Source organism: Amia ocellicauda, chromosome 22, assembly GCF_036373705.1.
Source record: "Amia ocellicauda isolate fAmiCal2 chromosome 22, fAmiCal2.hap1, whole genome shotgun sequence".
Lineage (NCBI taxonomy): Eukaryota > Metazoa > Chordata > Actinopteri > Amiiformes > Amiidae > Amia > Amia ocellicauda.
The window spans coordinates 130,001-153,079 of NC_089871.1; the positions used below are offsets into that span (position 1 = coordinate 130,001).

At 52.0% G+C, this 23,079-nt stretch overlaps 1 protein-coding gene across 1 annotated transcript in view; it reads right to left on the bottom strand.

The window, feature by feature from the left end:
• doc2b (double C2-like domains, beta) overlaps positions 1 to 23,079 on the bottom strand; it is a 129,185-nt gene that overhangs the window by 20,834 nt on the left and 85,272 nt on the right. Inside the window, exons 9-10 of the mRNA XM_066695538.1 lie at positions 18,786 to 18,971; positions 3,453 to 3,532 (exon numbers count right to left, since the gene is read on the bottom strand). Of these exons, the coding sequence (XP_066551635.1) occupies positions 3,453 to 3,532; positions 18,786 to 18,971 (266 nt within the window). The remainder of the gene's footprint in view (positions 1 to 3,452; positions 3,533 to 18,785; positions 18,972 to 23,079) is intronic.

Genomic DNA, 23,079 nt, shown 5'->3' on the forward strand with positions numbered 1-23,079 from the left:
GAAAGAGAGACAGGAGAGGGATGAGAGAGATGGGAGAGAGAGAGACGAGAGAGACGGGAGACATGAGAGATAGAGACGAGAGAGAGACAGAGAGATGAGAGAATCGAGAGAGAGGAAGACATGCACAGAGAGAAAGACATGCAGAGAGAGAGACGAGAGAGAGACAGAGAGATGAGAGAATCGAGAGAGAGGAAGACATGCACAGAGAGAAAGACATGCAGAGAGAGAGTGGAGAGAGAATCAAATCTGAGAGTGAGGCCATATACGGCGCATCTAAGCTCCTGGCATTGCTGCTGCACTAATCTTCAGGTGGGATTTCAATCAGGGTTTAACTCTCTGCGCTCGGGGCGAATATCTGGGAAGCGACTGCATGTCGATTTTCCCTCGGGGGGGGTGGGCAGTAGGCCTGGCTGGTTATTATGCCAATTATACGAGTTTCCTCGTCTCTGAGCCGCGCACACAGGTGTGACAGGGGAACGATAGAGGATTAATCTTCGAGGCGGGGATTAATTGGCCCCCGTTCTCTCTTCCCAGAGTAGGAGAGGAAAAATCTGTCCTCAACACCCCCCCTTTGTGGCGGTGTCGAGGCTGCTGCGACTATTAATGTGCAAAAACAAAAGGAAAAAGATTGAATAAGCAGGAGTGGCAGCTGTCTGGGGGACGAGCTGAATGGACACACATGTCGGCACAGCCCCGGTGAGAGGCCGGCATCTCTCGCTCTCTCCGTCCGCGGCCGGCGACTGACAAGCGATCGATGCCGGGCTGTGCAGGGCTGTGATGAATCGCAGCAGACAGTGTCCTTCGGCATGACTGACAGGTGTTGTGATTGCTATCCTGGCTCAGAGAATTGCCCTCGGGGGGGCCACGAGGTGTGTGTGTATGAGCCGCGACAAGACCGGCAAGGCTGATGCGGTGGAGAGGAGAGGAGCGCCCCCCTGCTGCCCTGGGACTGCCGTCCACGGTGAGGAAAATCCGTCTCCCTCCGCCACACAAGATTCAGGAAGATCAGGGCTCAGCCAGGAGGCTGCAGTGGACGCCCACCCCAGTGCATTGTGGGGGTTTTCATTTTCTCACAACCCTTCTCTTCTCTTTATGGAGGTGCAGGAAGACATGCACCGAAGACCGACACCGATCAATACACACAGGCTGCTCCTCAGGGGGTCCGCAGACCCCCCCCGTTACCCTGCTGTGTTAATCAGCCACGGGGAGGGGGGTCAATGTCAACGCCTCGACACGGGCATCAGTGAAGGGTTTCCAGGAAAAATAACCTACACTGAGCGACAGATAGTCTACAAGATAATAACAAAGTTTTTTTTTTTATTTGTAAAATGTAAAATACTCTAAACAATAAAACAGTATTTTAATAACAAAGTAAATATCATTCTTACAATAAAAACATGACTTTAATAATATAAATTAGTTATTCACGCCCTGCATTTTTTATCTTGTGGTATATTTATTGTGTGTCCCTGTTCGCCCCAAATGCTGATGCTCTAGGAGGGAGGAGATGGGAGACAACCGGATCGTCTGCAGCTCATCTCTAATCCGCCTATACGCCTGCGCCTGTGCAGGGAGAGCGTTCGGCAGGAATTGGAGAAACAGTGAGAGACACAAATGAACGGAGCTGCGTACGAGAAACTCGACAGATTCCCACAGAAAATCCTCACCAGGGGGTCTAGAATCCCCCCAGTAAGTTTACGTCCCCCCTTGCTTCCTACTCGAGTCCAGATAGTGTGGATATGATAGAGAAAACAGGCCACGACTGAGAAATAGGCACAGATTGGATCGGGGGGGATTTATTTTCAGTGGAACGAAGAGAGAACATCTTTCTTGACTGCTTATTCATTCACTCACTCATTCATTCATTAATTAATTCATCCATTCATCTCAAAGCAGCCCAGGGCTTGTGAAATGCAGGGTTTGAGAGAGAGGAGGGTCTGTGGATCTGCAGGACGATTCGACTGTGGTGACTATCTAGGACAATTACGGTGTATTGATTAGCGCTGGGGCACTAATACGCACATCAGAGCTGCGTTAGAGAGCACCTGTTCCATCCTGGCACACAGGAGTCCTGCTGGGAGGGGGACCGCGCTGGTTCCGTGTCACGGCAGCCCCCGAGTGTGCGTTCGCTAATCTCCATCTCGCTCACAATCTATCGTCTCCAGGCGGCCTTGTGTTCACCACAGAGCCCCCCCCCCCACGGACCCGGCCTCCCGCTGAACACGAACACACTGGGCTCAGGAGGTCACGGAGAAATCCATTCCTGCTCTTAATTCAATTCAGGCAAATTACACGGCTGCTTCATAGAACAAGGATATCATGTGCATCTCGCTGATTGTGGGAGGAATGGGAACGGGATGGAGCGACACTGGAGAGCCCAAATCTCCTGCGAAGGCAGTGCTGGTTTTAAAGCTGCGGAGATATTGAGTTGCCTAATCTAACTGCACTGCCAGCTCTGAGGATACCGGCGCTTGGGGCCTGCTGCAGTTTACTAGCTTGATAATCCATCTCAATTAGTTATATAATAATAATAATAATAATAATAATAATGGATTTATAGTATAAAAACACTCTAATACTTCACAAGCTACAAGAACAAAAAATATAAAGAAAACAATAATGAAAAAAACCAATTAACTACAGCAGAGCGCGGCCCTGGACCCCACCGAAGCCCCTGAGAGACAGAGGTGCGGTCCTGCCGGCCCCCCAAGGGCTCCCCCTGCAGCTCTCCGCACCGGACACAGAGCTCAGCAGACAGCAGCACATGGGCCCAGCGGCCAAGTGTCGTCAGGAATCCCCATCAAGAGAAGAAACCTGAGAATCTCTCTCCCCACCCTCCCCCCCACCGAGCGGCACACTGACCCTGCTCTCTTCTACAAGACCACTCTACAATCCCCCCTCAGCGTGGAGGACCATCGCCCCAGGACATCGCCTCCCCAACGTCTATCTGCTGCGGATAGAAACCCTTGTCGGTCTTGGCTACTCCGTCTTCAAACGGCAACCAGCGACATCTAAACCCAGCAGCCTCTGTGCTGCTCTCAGACAACGATGCATCACTATAACAGGCCCAATAAAAACCCTGTTAGTGAGATGGACGGCCATATAAATTATGCATTAAGATGACAGAAGCCACGGTGTATCAATTCCTGCAGTGACTGATCACAGGTCCTGCCCGGGGACACTTGGGCGGGCGGTGCTTAATCAGGTTGTGTGGTGGTGGTTTGCCCCAAAGTGTGTCCACAGCAGCTCCTAATCATGTCTTATAAATAATGTCTTATAGATGAATGGCCGCTGGGGGAGGGTTCAGAAACCGTGCTCTGGGAGGAGGCAGCTGGACAGGGTTTAAGGGGAGGAACACACAACGAAGCAAAGGACCACTACAGGGCAGCCAGTCCCCACCGGAGCTCAGCTGCATGAACTGAACCACAGATACCCCAGAGTGGCAGACCTACCTTGGCTTTGTTGATGGTGCAGTGGAGGGCGTTGTTCTCCTGGTCGTACAGCAGGCTGAAGTCCAGGGTGCCCAGCGTCGCTGTGGAGGACAGAGGGAGAGGTTAGACCAGCCAGGGGGGGTACCATTATAGAGAGAGACATAATGTTAATGAAAGAAAAAGCCTTTAAGATCATTGGCGTCCTGGAGAGAAAGCAGAAGGTCCCTCTCCTCGTCCCCGCGGTCCAATTCCACATCCCTCAGCTAATCCAGGCTAAGCCCATTATTTGCTCCTGCCCAGACAAGGGTACGGCTGTCCTTTAACACAAAGAGCGCTGGAAATGTCAAGACCATAAAGACTCCGCCGCAGAAAGGTCACATCTGGAACTCGAATCCTATCATTGTTCAGACATTCGCAACACAGTCCCTGACCCCCAGATCCTGTCACGCTGTCCCGGGTATCACGAGGAACACAGCGATATCAGCAGCTCTTGCCGAAGCGACTATTGCGTTTCGGGATGTGGACGGCGGCCGCGGACTCCCGGTGAAGAACGAGACGTGGTATCTCTCTCTCGCGCTCGAGGCACGGTGGCATTTCTGCTGCACACTAATGGATTTTTGACTCCATCAACACGCAGAACAAAACACATCCGAAACCGGAAGATTAGTGGATGTGGGGCCGGGGCGAGTCATTAGAGTAACAAGGTTGGAGGGGCTTTGACTTGTTTACGAGCCAATAACCCCGTGTTGGCGTCGGCTCCCTCATTATCCTAACGGCGGCTCCCAGGGCAGCTCCTCTCCGCGGCCAGAGGAACGTAAGTGTGTGTAAGTTTATTACCGTGGTTCTTAAATCGCACGCTTTCCCTGCCGCTGCGGTGGCTCGGCTTCAGTGCGTGACTAACCGTGTTTTATTTTTTTTGAAAGACACTTTTAGCTCCTGAAGGTTCATTAGCCACTGCTTCCAGTTTGGTTCCCTTCACCGCACAGCCGAGCCCCCTGGAAAAAGACAGAGGCGGGCACTAATTATCACACACGCACCCCATCGCTCGTCTGGAGACGGAGGCTGGAAGACCATTAGCGCAGACCAGGGTTAATAAATACAATTACAGGCCTGGTCCCGCTGCTACAGGTCGACTGTCTACATCCCCGCGACTGGGTGGTTGTTCTTTAAAGTCTGTGCAAAGAACCCGAATGCCGAAACCGAATGGTAGCGTCAGACGGATCCGGTTTATTCGACCTTGGGCGTCGCTTCTTGCCTCTGGATGTGTTTTGCGGATCACAGCAGATCAATAGTGATGTTATGCTTGGCCAAATCCCAGAAGACATTAAAGATTTTGCCCTGACCTTTCGAGGGACGATTTCCTGCTATTTGTCTCTGGCGCTGTTCTAACGAGGCGGTCTTTGACACGACGCCCGAATAGAAACAATACGACAAATAGGCTGAGCGCTAGTTATGGCTCAAGTCGCGTACAGTACCCAAAGAGCGAGGGATTATTATAGAAGAGCCCGTTTAACCATGGGACCTGGTGAACGACCACACAATTCAATCTCCGCAAAACTGTGTAAGAGAAAAGGAAGTCATCGACTTATTTTAATGTATGATGTGGTTTTTAAGAGCAGTGGGTGAAAGAAAGATGGCATCAAACTATTGAATATTAGACACGTTCAGGCAGAGCTGTGCTGATAACTGACTTATACGACTTTGCAGATAATTAATAACTAATCCTTGTAGTTCTGCAACTTAAACTTTTTTCTGCAGGCGAAGCACATTCAAGAGCGATCTTGATCAGTTTGCTCGCTTCGTACGGCTCAAACAGCTGAATCGAGTATTTCACCACAGTCTGCACTGAGTCACCCGTCTTTTGTTGAGGCTGGTGAAAGGAAGCAATTTGTAGGTCAGATAAGCAACAGTGTAACACAGAAGGCTGCTGTCTTCACCGGCCGGAGTCACAGGCCGAGAGAGCGGCTCCCCGCCGGGAGTCCCTTCGCCTGGTTTCTCACAGAACTCCAGCTACTCCAGTCCAGACTGTCTCTTGCAGCTGGCACCATTCGAGAGCTGCGTCGACGACCACACACCTGGTTTACAATGAGCGAGTGGACAGCGAGAGTCGTGGTTGTCTTACGAGGCGGGAAACGTTTGCCGTGTTTGCCGTGCCCATGTTTAAATCACAGACATCTAAACAAGGCCTGCCGAGCGCACAGCAACACAGGTGAGAGTGAAGGAGGAGGGGAACGAAGCCAAATCCTCCGAGGGAACAACATTCATAGGAAAACTAAAATGAGCATCAGAGAAGTGCCTCCCTCTCTTTTCTCACCGAATAAAAATTTCTCTCTTTCCACTTACTCCTCCCTCCTGTCCCCGGTGCTGCTCACAGTGATCTGGCGCAGAGTGTCCCCGGCTCCTCAGATGGGGGGCAGCGAGGGGAGACAGAGGTGGCCGAGGGGGCACACTCAATCTCTCAGTGCCGTGTACAGCAGGCCAGCGTTTAAAAGCCCGAATCGAAGAGCCGGCGTGAGTCGAGAAATCACTCTTTAACGATTTCTTGAGTTATGACTGCAGCCCGTGTGTGACCTCCTGTGATACACAGATAAATAAATAGACAAACGCTGCCCGGTGTGTCACGTAATGATGGTAACGGGAGGAGGGCGATCAGTCCTTCAGCCGATCGTCAGACACCGGGGCACATTTACAGCAGCTGTGATTTAACACTACGACCTAACTAACCAACACATCTGTGAGTAGAGCACCAAACGTTCAAAAAGAGGCCGATTCATGTGATTGGTCACTCTGCGATGGCCCTGGCACAGCCCTGGCACGGCCCTGGCACTGAGAGATGCCGGCCGCACAAGGCACAGTGAAGCGCAGCCGGAGTCACGGACGCACTCGGCGCTGCGTTTCATTAAGGTGAAAGCCCTGAGATTTGAAGTTCATCTGGCGTTTTTGACGGACAGTAAGCTGATAACCCCCCCGCAAGAAACTGGCGATCTCTTCACCTCCGGGTCCCGCAGGGGAGAGAATAATCCCTCGGCTCTGGCTCCCCACAACGGAACGCAGGACGACGGGTGGCTCCTGTGGCACAGTGCCGACGTGCGGATGGGCAGGGGGTGGGGCAGAGCAGGGTTACTGCTACCCGTTCGGGCCATGTACATCGAAAGCCTAATGAAAGTGAAATTAGGCGCGCTCTCTGTCCCGGCTCTGATTAGTGCTGCAGCCCCAGATAATCGGCTCAGGGGTTTTGTGTCAGAGAGATCAAGAAGCCCAGAGAAAGGACAGCTGGAGAGCCACGGGATTAGCTCAGTGTTTGGAAAGGGGTGACTGAGCGGCGCTGACTGACAGGACCAGTGTGTGGCCACAGCAGCTCGAAGGACAGAGCGGCCGTCACTCACATACTCTCACTGACACTGTCACACTGTCACACTCTCACACACACGCACGCACACTAACACTGTCACACTCTCTCACATACGCACACACACACACGCACACTAACACTGTCACACGCTCACACACACGCACACACACATACGCACACTAACACTGTCACACTCTCTCACATACGCACACACACACGCACACTAACACTGTCACACTCACACACACACGCACACTAACACTGTCACACTCTCTCACATACGCACACACACACGAACACTAACACTGTCACACTCTCTCACACACACGCACACTAATACTATCACACTCTCTCACATACGCACACACACACACACGCACACTAACACTGTCACACTCTCACACACACACGCACACTAACACTGTCACACTCTCTCACACACACGCACACTAATACTATCACACTCTCTCACATACGCACACACACACACACGCACACTAACACTGTCACACTCTCACACACACACGCACACTAACACTCTCACACACAGTCACACATAACTCTTTGCCGTGATGCGGACACATGACTTTGCGTGTTCCCCCGGCAGTGTCTCTGGAGATCCGCACACCTGCACACGGCATCTGGTGTTCACTTCCTCTCATCAACACGAGACTGAGACACCACCTGGGGGTTCCTACACAGGATCAGACACTTTCAAAGAGGCGACCGCGTGTTTGGAGATTAGATGCTGAACGCAGAGGCACAACACCCAGAGAGAGCAGCACAGCCTCCGGTTTATTGATTGATACTGTCAGGACAGAGGGGACCGCGGCAGCATCTGTTCGGGGACGTCACGGCCGGAGAGTCAGGGTGAGAGGAAACAGGTAGCTGGTCCTCTCACGTGGGCCGTTTGATGTGTGTAGATCTCCAGCTGGGTGGAGGACTGGGGGCCAAGCGCTGTGGAAACAGGACGCCTCTGGTGGCGACGCAACCGCGGAGGGGGGGCGGCACTGTGGTTTCGTAGCAGCTGTACGTGGCCCCAGCACAGCGAGAGCGACTGAACAGGGCAGCCACACGCCAACCGCAGCCTCGTCTGCTGAGGAGTCTATGCAATCCTGACGGATGGATGTGTCTGGAGGGCACAGGCCAGAGAGAACAGATCGCAGTGTGGCTGCAGGGCTGGACGTGCCGGCTTGGGGATGGGGGACGGGGGACGGTGTGTTGGGTGCCCTCGCGTTCCCCTCACATGCAGCCCCAGCTCAGTGTGTCGCGTCCGCACGGTGTCGAGATGCACACGGACGCACTGTGACTTCATCAAGGCCAGTGAGAATGACACGCCGACGATCCTTACTATTATTATTATTCAAATTATGAATGTCTCTGTCTCAGATTATGACTTTTAATAAACTTGAATGTGTCGGAAACACGCCGCTGCAAGACACACAGCACCCCCCCCCCCCCCCCCATTTTAATGTTACGGATGTGCGTTTGAACATAAATCGCAGTATTCTTATTATCATATAAATCAGTATCGTCTCTGTAGTCTTCTCTAAACTCAGGCATGCCGGTGCATACAGCATGAGTTTCAGATGCTATGCGTCTCTGTGCTCGGCTCTCTGCGCTCAGGAAGGAGGCGCCACACGCTGAGTGCCGGGCTGGCGAGGCGAGTCAGGGTTTTTCCCAGGATATTATCTTCCACCAGCACCTTGTGAACACTACCGTTGGGTCAAGCAAGGTCTCCGCATATCACAGTTCACTGACATCTATCTGAGCTCTAATCCACACTGTCCTGCAGCCCATGGCCTCGATGCAATTAGCAGAGCCCTCAGGCCTGGGTTCTCACAGCATCCTATGCAAAACACACAGGACAACAACTCCTGAACAGTGTGAGTTCATTCTACATTATGAATCCCTTAACCCACCTTGCAACAACAACAAAACAGGAAGTGTCAGAGATTGATATATTCAGTCGATACGGACTGAGCCCATTGCTGTAAAGTGTTACGCCCGATTCACAGCACTGTCTCTCCGAACTTGGAGGCTGAGGGCTGCTGGGTAATGCCTATTAGGAGCAGAGGATGGAGCCGCACTAATCCGAGGTGCCGCGTCCGTCTCAGCAGGTGCTCGGGGCTCGGCCGAGTGGACTGACAGCTGCGGAGACCGGTTACCTCGTTAAGAAGCTCTGACTTCAGACGCTGGCGTTTGAGCCGGCTGACAGGTGGGTCGAGAGCTGTCTGGAAGGACAGATTATTGTGTTTCACTCTCGTCAGCGTGGGCGGGTTTCCTCCCGCCGCCCGGCACCCTCGCCCCGCAGACGGCCGGACATTTTCGACTGTTTAATTGTCGCATCTGGTCCGAGTCCTGGCTTCGTGTTAATGCGATTAGCCCTAATCAGCCTCCGAGCTGGCGCTGAGAGCCGCCTGCTGCTCTCAGAGGGGCTGTGGATGCCCGTCTGGCTCTGACACACGCATGCACAGCCACACGCATGCACACGTACACTGCACACTGCACACCGTTCTGTCCTGACCCTCCCTGCTCTGAACAGAATACGTGTGATGCCTGGAACAGACAGTTTACAGAGTCCCCGTCCGGTTTTCTAATTGGAAACCGGTGACAAATCATCACAGTAATTCCAGTCCCGCGGACGCTCGGAGCTTCCCTTCCATCAGACTCGGCGCTGTCTCGTGTGTGTCTGTGTGTGTGCGTGTGTGTGTGCGTGTGTGTGTACGTCTCTCTCTCTCTCTCTCTCTCTATCTCAGCACTGCATTGTCACCACAGGGCGCCCTGCCAGCCAGAGCCGCTCTCATATCTGATGGAGTGCTTCACACGAGATATTATTTTAATCTTGAAAGGACATGAAGCCTGACCAGAGCAGGAGACGGGCCCTGTGAAATTAATTCACCGCCCCCCCCCCCCAGGCACTGCCAAGAACAAGGTGTTCCCTGGGTATCAGACACGCCTGTCCTCCCAGGGCAAGTCAGACAACACCTAGCAGTGCGTCCCTGTCCGGAGGATCAGACCGTGGCCGGCCGTGACAAAAGCCCATTTGTTTATTTGTTTCTCTTTCTCTAATAATTCACATTTCTTGACACACTGGATTTAACTTAATGTGGGGGGGATCTATTCAGACATTGAATCAGGTTTAAAATAAAACTATATTTAGATAGTCGATTGTTTTGTTTTTTAAATGCGTGGAATTGATTCCCGTTTTTTTTAATGTGCCGCCTGTGAACAAACCCGGTTCTCCCACGCAGCCCCAGTGAGAGAGATTGGTCAATGAACTCGGCCCATCGCTGGGGGGCAGGTGCGGGAATGGCGCCAGGAGCTCGACACTCCCAAGACGCCACATACGAGCATATGCTCACAGCCCAGACAGCCCGGTGAAGAGAGGCATCATGGGAGACTGTATTCCTGATGTGCTGTGCAGTAGTTACTCTCACACCAGTGCTGGCAGCGTGGGATCTAGCAAAGCAATGAGAGGGGGAGAGGGAGCGAGGGAGATGGGGAGGGGCAGGTCCCCGTCCTCCCTGTCCTCATGTGTCCCACAGACCTGGCCTCAAGTCCTACATCTCAGACTAAATCTAAGCCTAATCCAATCTAAACAACGTACTGGCTGGCTGTGCACTGGGCTGAGCAAAGCTAAGGTCCAGGTAGGGGTGAGTTGTCCAGGGAGCTGAAGCGAGTCGGCCACTTCACTCTGGATTTACTGGCTGTTTTTCATGGCACATGGGGGGGCAGGGACAGATCGAGCGCCGACGGAGGTGTAGGTGAAACGACACCCCAGACAGAGTTCACGACGTGGGCGAAGAGGAGGATTGTGAGCCAACTCTTTAGCTTTCACCAAAACACTGGCCTTCAGATCAATAAGGACACCGGTTGGCCTGGTAATGTTGTCTTCCCATCTTGACCGCGGGGGGGACGGGGACAGAACGGAACGGGACGTGAAATAAGCGTCTCTTAATGGATTAAAAATCTCTTCCTCAATAGAGGGATTTCCAGTTTAGGCCCTTTCTATCGCCGCCATCCGTGCTGTAATGCAGCCAGCGCCGCGGCGGGGCTCACCTATCAGATGAACAAGGTGCAGAACCAGTGGATTACCTGTCGGAGGGACCGCAGCACGGCGGTGCCGCAGTGGGGGGGATTAAGACCGTGGAGATAGCGGTAATTGAAAGAGCGCGGCACTCTGGCACTACGCTAGCTTGGCCGACTCCGACAAAGGGCCCTCAGACTAATCTGCCATACAGAGAGCTGTGGCTCCACCAAGCACAGAGCTCAGAGCTGGGGGGGGGCACTGGGAGAGGGTCTGAAAGAGCCCCCCAGCCCCGATAACAGGAATCAAAGCCCCTCCCACAAGAGCACGGCAAGCATGACAGCACCGGCAGAGCGCAGGACTCCAGACAGAGAGGGAAGAGCAACGATGGATTGGTAGCGTATGGTCGTCACAGCCTGGGGCGTGAGGTCCGAGGAAACCCACCCTGTCTGTGACCGGGCCATGTCCGAACCGAGGGGACGCACAGAGCAGTGTTTTCTCTTTTATACACCCTGCCCATCCACCTTCTTCTTAGGACAAGCAGTTAAGTACACAAACCAGGCCTGGTGTATTTAGGAAAAGGTTAATAAATGTGAAATCTTAGGAAACTGCGTTTATTGATTTGCAGACCTGGCAGAACAACTTGTGAAACCCAGCGTCACACGATACGAAGCCCAACAGACCTTAAGCCCAACAGCTAAGACTATATAATGCACTAGTTAGAGCTCATCTGGATACTGTGGACAGTTCTGGGCTCCACACTTCAAGAAAGATATCGCTGCTCTAGAGACAGTTCAGAGGAGAGCAACCAGACTTATTCCAGGTCTGAAGGGAATGTCCTACTGAGAGACTGAGGAACTGAACCTTCTCACCCTGGAACAGAGGAGACTACGTGGGGACTTGATCCAAGTCTTCAAAATCATGAAAGGCATCGACCACATCAAACCAGAGGAGCTTTTCCAGATCAGCAGGGACACAAGCACCCGGGACACAAATGGAAATTGGGCTTCAAGGCAATCAAGACAGAAAACAGGAGACACTTCTTCACACAGAGAGGCGTCACAATCTGAACAAACTCCCCAGCGATGTGGCTGAAGAGACAATTTGGGAACATTCAGAAACAGACTGGATAGGATCCTTGATCACTTAGTTATTAATGGACACAAAACGAGCACGATGAGGTTAATGGGCTCCTCTCGATTGGACACTGTCTAATGTTCTTATGATCTCTGCTGTCTCAACGTCTGTGTGTGAGCTACACTATTTCACACCTATTGTTCATATAAAAAACACATTCTAGTTGTGTGAGAATACACCCGACCGCTCCTGATCGTCACTAGAGAAAAACTAATAAAAAAATGACGTCACAGTAAAGGCCGCTACACACAACCCTGCGGTTTAAATGCACCGCAGCACCCCTGCGTCTCTCCACACGCCCCCTCTCATCCTCAGCCAGGATTCTCCCTGACCGGCACCTGGAGGCTTAGCTGTGAGTGAAGGCATGAATATTTCAGCACTTATCTCTCGCGGCAGACGCATCCCTGGCAAATGTATTTATTGTGCCTGAGATGTAAGGAGGATATAGTTTCCTGCTCTAGTCTTGTGTCACGGAGTGTGCGTGTCCCGTTGACTGAAGACGGGGAACAGACGAATCTCTCCTGATGTGCGATTTAAGATGTGAAATAAGTTTCGGAGACGCCAAGGTGCAGTGGAAATCGGCACAGTGGGATCAGGGAGGCGTCAGACGTGTCCCCGGGATAGATACGCGTGTTTCTGAATCTGGCAGGGATGGGAGCAGGCGTTTCGTGCTGATTTAGGAAACAATTTGCCTGAAGTTGGTGATGCGCTGCGAGAGCTCGGGGAGGGCCTGAGCTCATTGTGCGTCTGTGCTGCGAGCAGGTGCTCCGATCACAGGCTGCGCTTGTTCGTGTTTAAAGCAGATTGTCACTGGGGCGACCTGACCTTGGAGGCTGTTACCTAATGTTCAAGAAGTGGCACTTTATTTTTACTTACTTTTTGCTAGATAAACTATCCTTATGAGAGCACAGTGTGAAGCCTGGGACGGGTGTCTCTGAACTGTAGATGTGGCTCAAGTTGTTTGTGCCAAATCAACAAGAAAAACACACTTTTAAACATGGCGAGTGTTTACCATGCCGTTTGGACGGTAATTGGACACACAGACAAGGTCACTTTAAACAAAATCCAGGTCAGCAGTCAGTGTTTGGTCCACAGTCTGACTTGCGGACCCCCTGTCTGTCAATTCACCCCGAGCGATCAACATAAACCCATTCCTTACACCACCTGCATTCGCTGCTTCTGCATTGATTATATTTTGGTAATAAAGGGAAAATAAAGACTCATGCAGAACCCAGCTTCAGGAATAGGCTCCAGAAATCAATTAGGACGGAGGAGGAGGAGAGGTGGGTGGGGAGAGACGCCGGCCGCGCACAGCGCTCTGAAGCCCATCCTGGATCGGTGACTAAGGGAGACGTGACGTCAGCAGTAGCTGGTACAGAAGGGCAGAGGTCACATCCATTAGCACGTCAAAGGAGAGGACCATCGCGACGGGAGGACTGCGCCCGTCGACAGCCTCGTGTCTGATTGTACAAGTAATGGAACCGAAACTGTCATGCCTTCCTGCGTTTCTCTCCATCTGTTTTTCTTTTTCTAAGAGACGTTCTGGTTTCCTCCTCCTACCCACCATTGCTCTCTTTTAAGACACAACAGGCTCCAATTACGCCGCCTGCTCTCTAAGATAATTCTGGAGACGAGACGAACAGAAGGTTTTATAAAAAAAAAAACGAAGTGTGTTCAGCACCTCAGAAACAAACAAGAACATTCACACGATTCTCATCAGCTGCACATTATCTCAGCGGCACGCTCCATTGTTTTGTTTAGAGCTGATAAAATAACTATTCAAACTGTGTGTTTAAAACCCTCAAAACCAAAAAACAACAACAGTGACAGTATTTGGGTTTAAAAGCCCTGGGAAATACTCTGAGCTGTCCAGGGTGCTGAACACAGCTCTGTGCTGAACACGGGTTTTGCACTGAACACGGCTCTGTGCTGAACACGGGCTTTGCGCTGAACACAGCTTTGCACTGAACACGGGCTTTGTGCTGAACACGGCTCTGTGCTGAACATGGGCTTTGCACTGAACACAGCTTTGCACTGAACACAGCTTTGCACTGAACACGGGCACTGTGCTGAACATGGCTCCGTGCTGAACACGGGCTGTGTGCTGAATACGGGCTGTGTGCTGAACACGGGCTCTGTGCTGAACACGGGCTTTGCGCTGAACACAGGTTCGTTAATAAACGCACACAGAGAGGCGTGCAGCCTGTCAGCGCTCGCTGTGAAACAAGGTTAGCAGAGGACACACCCAGCTGTCACAAGCTCTGCACCGTACGCCGACGGAGTCGGCAATGACTGACCGCGCTCTGTTCTCATTCACGAGCGTCAGAACAGGTCTGCAGCTCCGGCTCCACTCTGGGTCTGGGGAGGTGAGGAGTTCTCAGGTCGAGTTAATATAATTAATACTTTTAACTGACATGAACAGACAGAAGAACTGCTAACCTGAGGCCCAGAGTCAGCCTGGTCTATTAGAGTCCCTTTCTACCAGAACATGAACGCAGAGACACGGACACAGCCGTCCCTGACCTCCTTCCTGGAGTCTCTGAGACTTATTATTATAATAATTATTATTTGTTGCTTCTTTTAAACAGAAAATCGATTAAGTGTTTAAATTCCTTTTGGGAAGAAGAACCACAGAAAGTAACAATAAAGCAAATGTCACACAAATAAACACAACAGAGAATGTGCTTCTGCTCTAGACGACAGCTTGCTAATGGGGCTCTGCCAATTAAAAAAACAGTGTTTTAACCGTGTCAAGTGCTGATTAGCAATACACAATGATCATTAAGGCAAACAACTGTTGTGAGATACTGCGCACATTCTGTAATTACTATAGTTTGTCAACACATACCAAGGGGGTAATTGCGATGAGAGATTGTGTGTTTTCTCTCGACAGGAGGAATAAGCGGAGTGGATTCTGTGGATGCCAGCGCTGAAGATAGTCCAAGGACCGGGGACATCCAGGACATGTAGTCTTCAGTCTTGTGCTCCTCACAGGCAGACCGGTCAAGATCACTGCTGCCCACGGACGCATCATGAGCTATTTTAAGTGGAAATGTGTAGCTTTCCCATCACACTCTTCTGATTGAAGGAAAGTAAACAACCTTATACAGGAGCACAGGGCTGGAGGGTGCTCCTCTTTGTGCTTGGTGTTTTACCCCATTTTCAAACATGATTCTGAATCCAACTTGAGTACAAACTGACGTGAGAGAGAGAGAGAGGAAGGGAGAGGTAGAGAGAGAGGGAGAGGAAGGGAGAGAGTGAGGGGGGAGGGAGAGAGAAAGGGAGAGAGAGAGGAAGGGAGAGATTGAGAGAGATGGAGAGAGACAGAGAGTGTGAGAGGAAGGGAGGTGTCAGTGCTCAGTGCAGCCTCACCGCTGTGCTCTGCGTGGAGGTGCTCGGTAGGCGATGCCATTTTCTTTTTCAATTAAAATCGAGGTTGAGAAAAATAGAGCAGAAAAATGCCATTTCAATTATTTCATCAGGCTAATTCTTCAATATTTTAATGACAAACCAAAATCACGCAGCGGCAGCCGGGCGGAGAGGGGTCTGGGCACACTGGGCAACGTTTTTATTAGCTGCCGTCCCATGAGGGGCTCTCTGGCTCTCCCGTGTTAATTTTAGCTCATCTTCAGCTCAGGTTTAAACTGTTCTTCAGTGAAATCATTTAGCCCCGTGCCTGCAGCCTCACCTTTCTCATCTTTATTATCAATACTCATTATCATAATTCATGCGTTTTCTTCATGGCAGGATTGAACTTCAGTCTTTGATAAAAGTGACCAGACGAGAAATATTTAGATTAAATATTTATTCCTTAATTATTCAAACAATTGGATATTTATTCGATAATCGTAACCATCCCTCTGTGCTCATCCTAATTCCAGCTAATCCTTTAAACCAATGCCAAACTCCGCCGGCTCTGCGCTGCCGGGTGGCCGCTGTAATGGGATTTTAATTGCCCGGACTGCTCTCGTTTGGTGTTGGTCCCAGAGGAGAACCTCAGTGCTGCCAAGACTTTTTATTTTCTTTAATCTAACACTTTTATTAGTCGTATTAGATGCTGTGTGTTTGCTCATTACTCTCAGAGGCACAGAACTGTATCTCCCTCCCTCTCACACACACACACACTCACACACACACACACACACACGCACTCTCTCACACACGCACACGCACTCTCACACACACACACGCACTCTCACACATACACACGCACTCTCACACACACACACTCTCACACACACACGCACTCTCACACACACATGCACTCTCACACACTCTCACACACACACACGCACTCTCTCACACACACAAACACACACACACACACACTCTCTCACAAACACACACGCACTCTCACACACACATGCACTCTCACACACATGCACACACACGCACTCTCACGCACACGTACTCTCTCACACACACACACACACACACGCACACGTACTCTCACACATACACACACACTCTCACACATACACACGCACTCTCACACACACACACACGCACTCTCACACACACACACACACACACACACACACACACTCTCTCACACACACACACACTCTCTCACACACACACACGCACTCTCTCACACACATGCACGCACACACGCACGCACACACACACACACACAAATCACATCCTTGAATTCCACTGCGCTAATCAGAATCAACAGTGTCAGAATAGTGCCGAACGCCACAGACAGCCAGCAGCAGGAGCGGATGATTTGGTGAACGAGCATCACACTTTACGGTTCCATCGGCAAAACCAGCAGGCGCTCCTGGGACGCACATATTTAAAATGTCAGGCCAGACCCTACCTGTAAATGCACCTGATCAGAAACCACGAAGCCGGCACTGCTTTTCTAACGAGGTCACGGGCTCCGACTACACAGCGGTTAGTGTAGCGAGCGCAGAGGCCCTGCTGCTGCTGAATAAAACACTGGGAGCATCATTACCAGGGTGATTGCCTGCCCTCCTGGCCCCACTTGATTACCGGCACTAAACACCTGTTAAGTTTAAGCTCTGTAGTCCAATTATCTGAGGCAAGGAATCCCTCAGGTGCTGCTGCCTGAAATACAGTCCCCCCGGGCCGGCTGCAGGCAGTGTAACCCTGGGGCCGAATATTATAACAGCGCGCAGACGGGGGTCCAGTCCGTCTCCGTCACACCACACCCCCCCAGCGCCGATCCTCTGTCTCACAGCCTCTACACTGTCCGTCTGGTGCTGCTCAATCACCCTTTCACAGCCGCCTCCTCTTCCCTATTGTGTCTCTTCCCCAGTGGGCTTCAGAGCGCGGTGCCACGCTAATTTGCTTCCCCAGACAGATCTGTCAACTCTGAGACCTGCCTTGTAATCATCTTTGTGTTAGAATAGCTCATTAGGCACCCCCGACAGCGTAACACACACACACACACACATACACACAACAAACACAAGCGCGCTGCCACTTGCACACACAGGATAAGAGAGACAACGGTAAAGGCTGAATAACGAGAGAGATGAGAACGGCAGGATTCCTTTCAGACTCCGACCTGCCAAGGATGACAGCGGAGCCGCCAGGGAGGAACAATGGCCCGGCTGTCAGGCTTCCACCGAGCATTTCAGCACCGCGGCAGGCCTGTCAGCGGCCCGGATCGCGGTGACGGCTGCTCTTTGACTGCCGGCAGTGCACGGCCTGTGACAGCTATCAGCCCCAGACAACAGGCTGCCCTGCGGTCCCCGGGCGGCTGCGTCACCATGGGCACACGCGGCACCGCTGACACGGCCCGGCGGCTGGCGCACTCCGCAGACACGGGCCTGCCGGGACTGGGCGGCACATTTGGCACCAACGCCTCGTCCCCGGTGTCGGGAGGATCCGCTTCCTGAGAGTGTGTGTCTGTGGTGTGCGTTCTCTCAGGCTCAATTCAGAGCGGAGAGACCAGGCTTCATCACAGCGCCCATCAGGAGCGCAGAGAAGCCCAGAGGTCCTCCTTCCCCGACTGCATTAAGAGATGTTTTGTTTTGAGGGGGTAAAAAAAGGGTGAACTGAACTAATGAGATAATGACAGACGAGAGGAGTGTCGCTGTGTCAGAGAGAGGGATCAGGCTGCTGAGGAACCCGATTGAGTCGGCTCAGTGCCTGTGGTTTATTAACCATGCGAGGAGTGGAGCTGAAGGACGTTCACACTGATGGAGGGTGTTTATTTTAAGGATGGGAAGCTTTTGCCCGGTGTGGGGTATATAGCTGTTCAATGTATGGAGAAATCTAACCCAATTCCATCCCTATTTTGTCCCTACATTAGCCTGAGAACTTCACAATTAATGAACCACCCCCCCACAAAGTTGTGTAGAGACACCGCAGCACGGTCGCTCACACAGCGACGCCTGCAATGAGAGACAGGAAGTAGCGGCACTGACAGGCGTCACACACCACACACGACAGGCTGGGCTCAGAGAAGAAACCGGCTGATATCCAGCAGGTTCTGCCTGATTTCTGCCACTACCACAGCCGGTGAGACCTGGAGAGCCGGCAGGGGGAGTTCCTCTGGTGTCGAGAGCAGCCGTTAGAGGAGAGGGGAGTTTAAGAGCCAGAAAGTCAAGAGATGGATCTGAATTTGGATTTAGTTTTCTGACCGTTTAACGACTGAGGTCTATCAATGTAATCGCACCTCCTTGTGTGGCCGGTGCTGGGCACAGCACCACACAGAGCATCATCAAAAACAACAACAACAACATCATCATCATCCAGGCATAACAGGGACATGGCTCCTCAACAATGAAACGCAGAGTTACAGAACTGTCACACACACACACACACACACACACAGGGGGAAGGGGGAATCTCTACTCACTGGAGTCATCGGAGTCGTATCCCTCCACGTCTGGCTCCTCATCCTTCTTGGGGGCAATGGGGGCGGCGGTGGCCCCAAACGCCCGGTCCAGGTCGTCCTCGTCGCGGGACGGCTCCGACGGCAGGCCCCCGGACAGCTGGCCGGTGGAGGAGCGCAGGGAGCCGGTGCGGCTGAGGGCGGGGGGCACTGTGGGGGGGAGACCCCGCGGGAAGCGGGGGAAATAGTCAGAGATCTGCTTGATGGGCTGGATGGGGCCGGGGCAAACATCAATGGCCATGTGCTCCTGGATGCTTATGGTCGTCTTCTCGCCTTTGCGGAGTGTCATGCATGCGACCGTTTCGCCACTCAGCCGAACCCACAGAGAAACGAGTCGGCAGGAGCTTCAGAGAGGAGGAGAAAAACCAAACAAAAAGTAAAAGAAAAAAAAAAAAAAAAAATCAGTCAAGAGGCGACACTTGTAGCTGCGTCTCCTGAGCCCCCCTCCCTGACAGACGATCGGGCCCCGAGTCTCCGAGCTGCTGCTGCTCCGCTGACCCCCACGCGCTGGCCGAGCCCGGCTACATGGAGACACGGCGCGCTGCGCTCCGAATCGCTGTAACCATGCCGTCTGCTCCGAGCTCCTCCACACTCTCCACACACTGCCGGGGAGCGCGAATGTGAGCGAGAGGGAGGGAGGGAGGGAGACAGTGTGCGAGAGAGAGAGAGAGAGAGAGAGAGAGAGAGAGGGTGGGGATTAGGGTAAAGGAAGGAGGGGTCCAGGTGATGTCACTGCCTAGCAACCGAGCAGTAAACAGGAACCGCAGGCCGGGCAGCTAATTACGCTGTTAGTGTCTCTCCATCTGTCAGTCAGGCGTGGCTCCCGGCAGCACAGACGAGCTCTGCGCTGAATTGTGAGAGCACAGCTAGACTGCAGTGGAGGGATTACTGCCCCCCCACCCCAGCAACAAGTGTTCAGCAGGGAAACAACCCTAAAAACCCAGCAGCACTGAACACAGAAGGCTCCAGCACCACGTCCGATCCATTACAGAGACAAGGAAAGACGCACACAGAGCCACCCATTAACACGCCTGTCTAATATAAATCTGCGCTCATGTTAACGGTGAGCCAACTGTCTGACGCTCCGATAAAGCAGCCTAGAGGGACAGGGCCACAGGACCCCCCCGCTGAGAGAGAGGAGCCGAAGTCTGCCGCCTGCAGCACCCAGGGACCCGCCATGCCGTGGTCAGAGGGCGGCATTCAGCGGGTTTCAGATGCAGGACTTCAGACAGGAGAGGAAGTGCCAAAGGACGCAGGATCTTGTGGACATCAAACCCAGTAGACGAGATCATCAAGCACTGCCAAGACAGGCAGACGAGCGGCCGGATGGGTTGGCCGCCATGCAGGGCCCCCCCTCCCAAGCCTAAACCTACACCTCTGGATCTTGGCATGGCAGCACGTGAGGAGGCAACCACAGACGCCACCGAGATCTTCCACGAGAATCCATTCTCTCTAATCTCCCCGCCTCCACCGCCAATCTATCACCACACGTTTCAATAACAGACGCTCGGATGTGTTTTTTCTCCTCCGAGTCACTGACTGAAAGAGGAATAAAGAAATCAATGTCTTGAGATCCAGTTCAGCCGATTTGATGCAGCCTGGTCATCCCTGGCTGAAGACTATAAGGATGGCTGATGGTAAACGTCGGTGAAGCCGTATCGCTCCGCACTGCTGGTACAGAGAAGAGGCAGCCAGCCGGTCCCAACACAACGTGCCAGGACATCTGGTCGTCGTTACGAAACACAGAGCGCCAGGCCCCACAGAGTGCCGGGCCCCACAGGGCGCCGGGCCGCATCACACTGCTGAGCGAGTCTCTGCCACCGAGAGAAATGCCACGGTGCCTGAATAAATATCTCTTTATCCAAGAACCCTAACAATCCCAGCTGAGTGCAGCCGAGGAACGAAAACTGACATTTGAGTGACAAGTACAGAGGCTAAAAATGCCATACTGTAATTAATAGTGAGTAAGTATCTATTGAATCCTGTTGAAAATTCTCTCCCAGCAGGTCCGTATCTCCCCCCCGATGGTCTTTGAGCCAAACAGACTCATCAGAACATGATTTCCTCTCAAATCTTTGTCAGGACACCTGTGTGCCTCCTTTTTAAAGAGTTTTCTTCTTTACTGAGTGTTTCATGTGCGTCAGATCCTGTGATGTGGATTCACATCTATTCATTGAAGGGGAGAAAAAAAAATTGGAACCCCCCACCCGCAAGTTAATCTAGAAATGGAGACGGGTCTCTCCGAGGGGAACTGCAGGTTTGCTTGTCATATCTGGCCAGCATCGGTAAACAAACCTTTTAATCATTTCTGAAACACACACTGACACTCTCTCTCTCACATACACACACACACCAGACACACAGAGACAGACACACACCCACACACTTCAACACAGACACACACACTCACACACACTTGCACTCAAACTCACTCAAACACACAGACATGTGTCACATACTCTCACAAACAGGCTCTCCGTCCCCGATGCAGGCGGCAGTGCTCAGACCTGCTCCTCTGTCTGTAGTGGCCAGCGGGGGGGAGACTCACACTGGGAGGAGAAGTGTGGCCGTGAACACTGCGTTTCCTGGGAAAATCCCTCTGCGGAAAAGATGCTGTGAGAGGAGGGCGCCGGGGTAGGAGAGTGTATTGTGTGGTGTTTTTATGGCCATCCTTTTTATTGGATCTCAAGTACTGAAGTAATAAATAAATAAACCTTAAAACCTCACTCTTTTGATTTATTTTTTCTCTGACAGGAATTCTTGGTATGTTTGTCTTCATTATTAACCCAAACCCACTGCGATAACGTTATAAATAAATAAAAACATCCATACATAATAACAGATGAATACCTCACTTGAACACAGTACAACCGACACACTCAACACACCGATATTGACACAGACACAGAAACAGCCGCGCTCTGAATGTTGACCGCCCTGCCACTGCGGAGCCACAGCATCTGAGCCCCTCCACATCAAAGCCTCTGACAACAATGCAGCAGCTGAGCTCTTTGGCCGGCGACGGCTATCAGCACCACAAACACACACACACCTATTCGCATTCGCCACCGACCGACCCGGGAACCAACAGCTCTCCCCACACGAGCTGAAGGCCGTTCAGGGACACGACCCTCTGTCCATTGAAAGGGGCGGCTGATTAAAGGGACAGAAAGTGAAAGGCAATGAAAATAATCTAATCCACATGAAACAGGACCTGGAAAATAATACACGAGTGACGAGAGAGAGAGCGACCACAGGAGTCGGGGCAAAACTAAACCCTGGGACGCCAGCTTCCTGAGACGGTTCGGAGGGAGAGGCACGTGACTCGACTGACCGCACAACATCCATACATTCAGGTTTGGGATCATATACTGACGGCAGCTGTCAATACCACAGCCACAGAGCCTCCCATTCACTCAATCGTCCACGAGAAATCATAATATCTCATAACCAGCACGAACGCCCGCGAAGACAGGGGCAGGTCGTTCTCCTGCCGTCTCCTGCTGCTGCTTCACTCGTCAGAAACTCTTCTCCCTGATTCACATGGCCCCCGACTGTGCATCCCTTTCAGCGAGTGGAGAACAAACGGCCTAAGCCAGGCTGGCCGGGCGCCCCGAGGGGTTCACTGCAGCGAGGCGGGTAAGGGGATTGACAGGCCGCCGAGCTATCGAGTTAAACGCTGCAGAACGTGGGCACTGAAGGAAAACCGCGCAGAGGAAGAGTCTCCCACAGGTTCATTGATCCCCGGACGTGGCCTACAAAATAAAGACACAGTGGAGTAGGTACACATTTAAAATGAATATTTCCAAGCGGATCAGCCTCTCAAGGTGCACTTGCCACGCACGCCGACAGAGACAAATTAAACGCCGAGGAATAAACTCCCAGCCGCCTGGGATCGGAAGAGGACGAGGAAGAGAAGAATGAGGTGGAAACCATTCCTTAATTGAAAAAGTAGTCCATTTATCAGAGTACGCAGCACAAATACAGATGCAAATCCTGTTAGCCACGGATCTGTCCCAGGTGTTGAACAATGAATGTGTTCCTCTAATGTTGTAATTAGCATCCAAACGATGTTCCCAGTCCCTGCATGTTTTTCTTAGTGGGTGGACTAAGAAAGTAAATGCTGCATTAAAAGTCCCTGGCTGTGGAGAAGTGGCGGCCAATGCCTCCCACTGAGAGACGCCACTCAGCCGAGGGAAGCGCTGTCAGTTGACAAGCTCTGAGAGTGTAGTCAGACAAAGGTTTGTGGTACATTGTT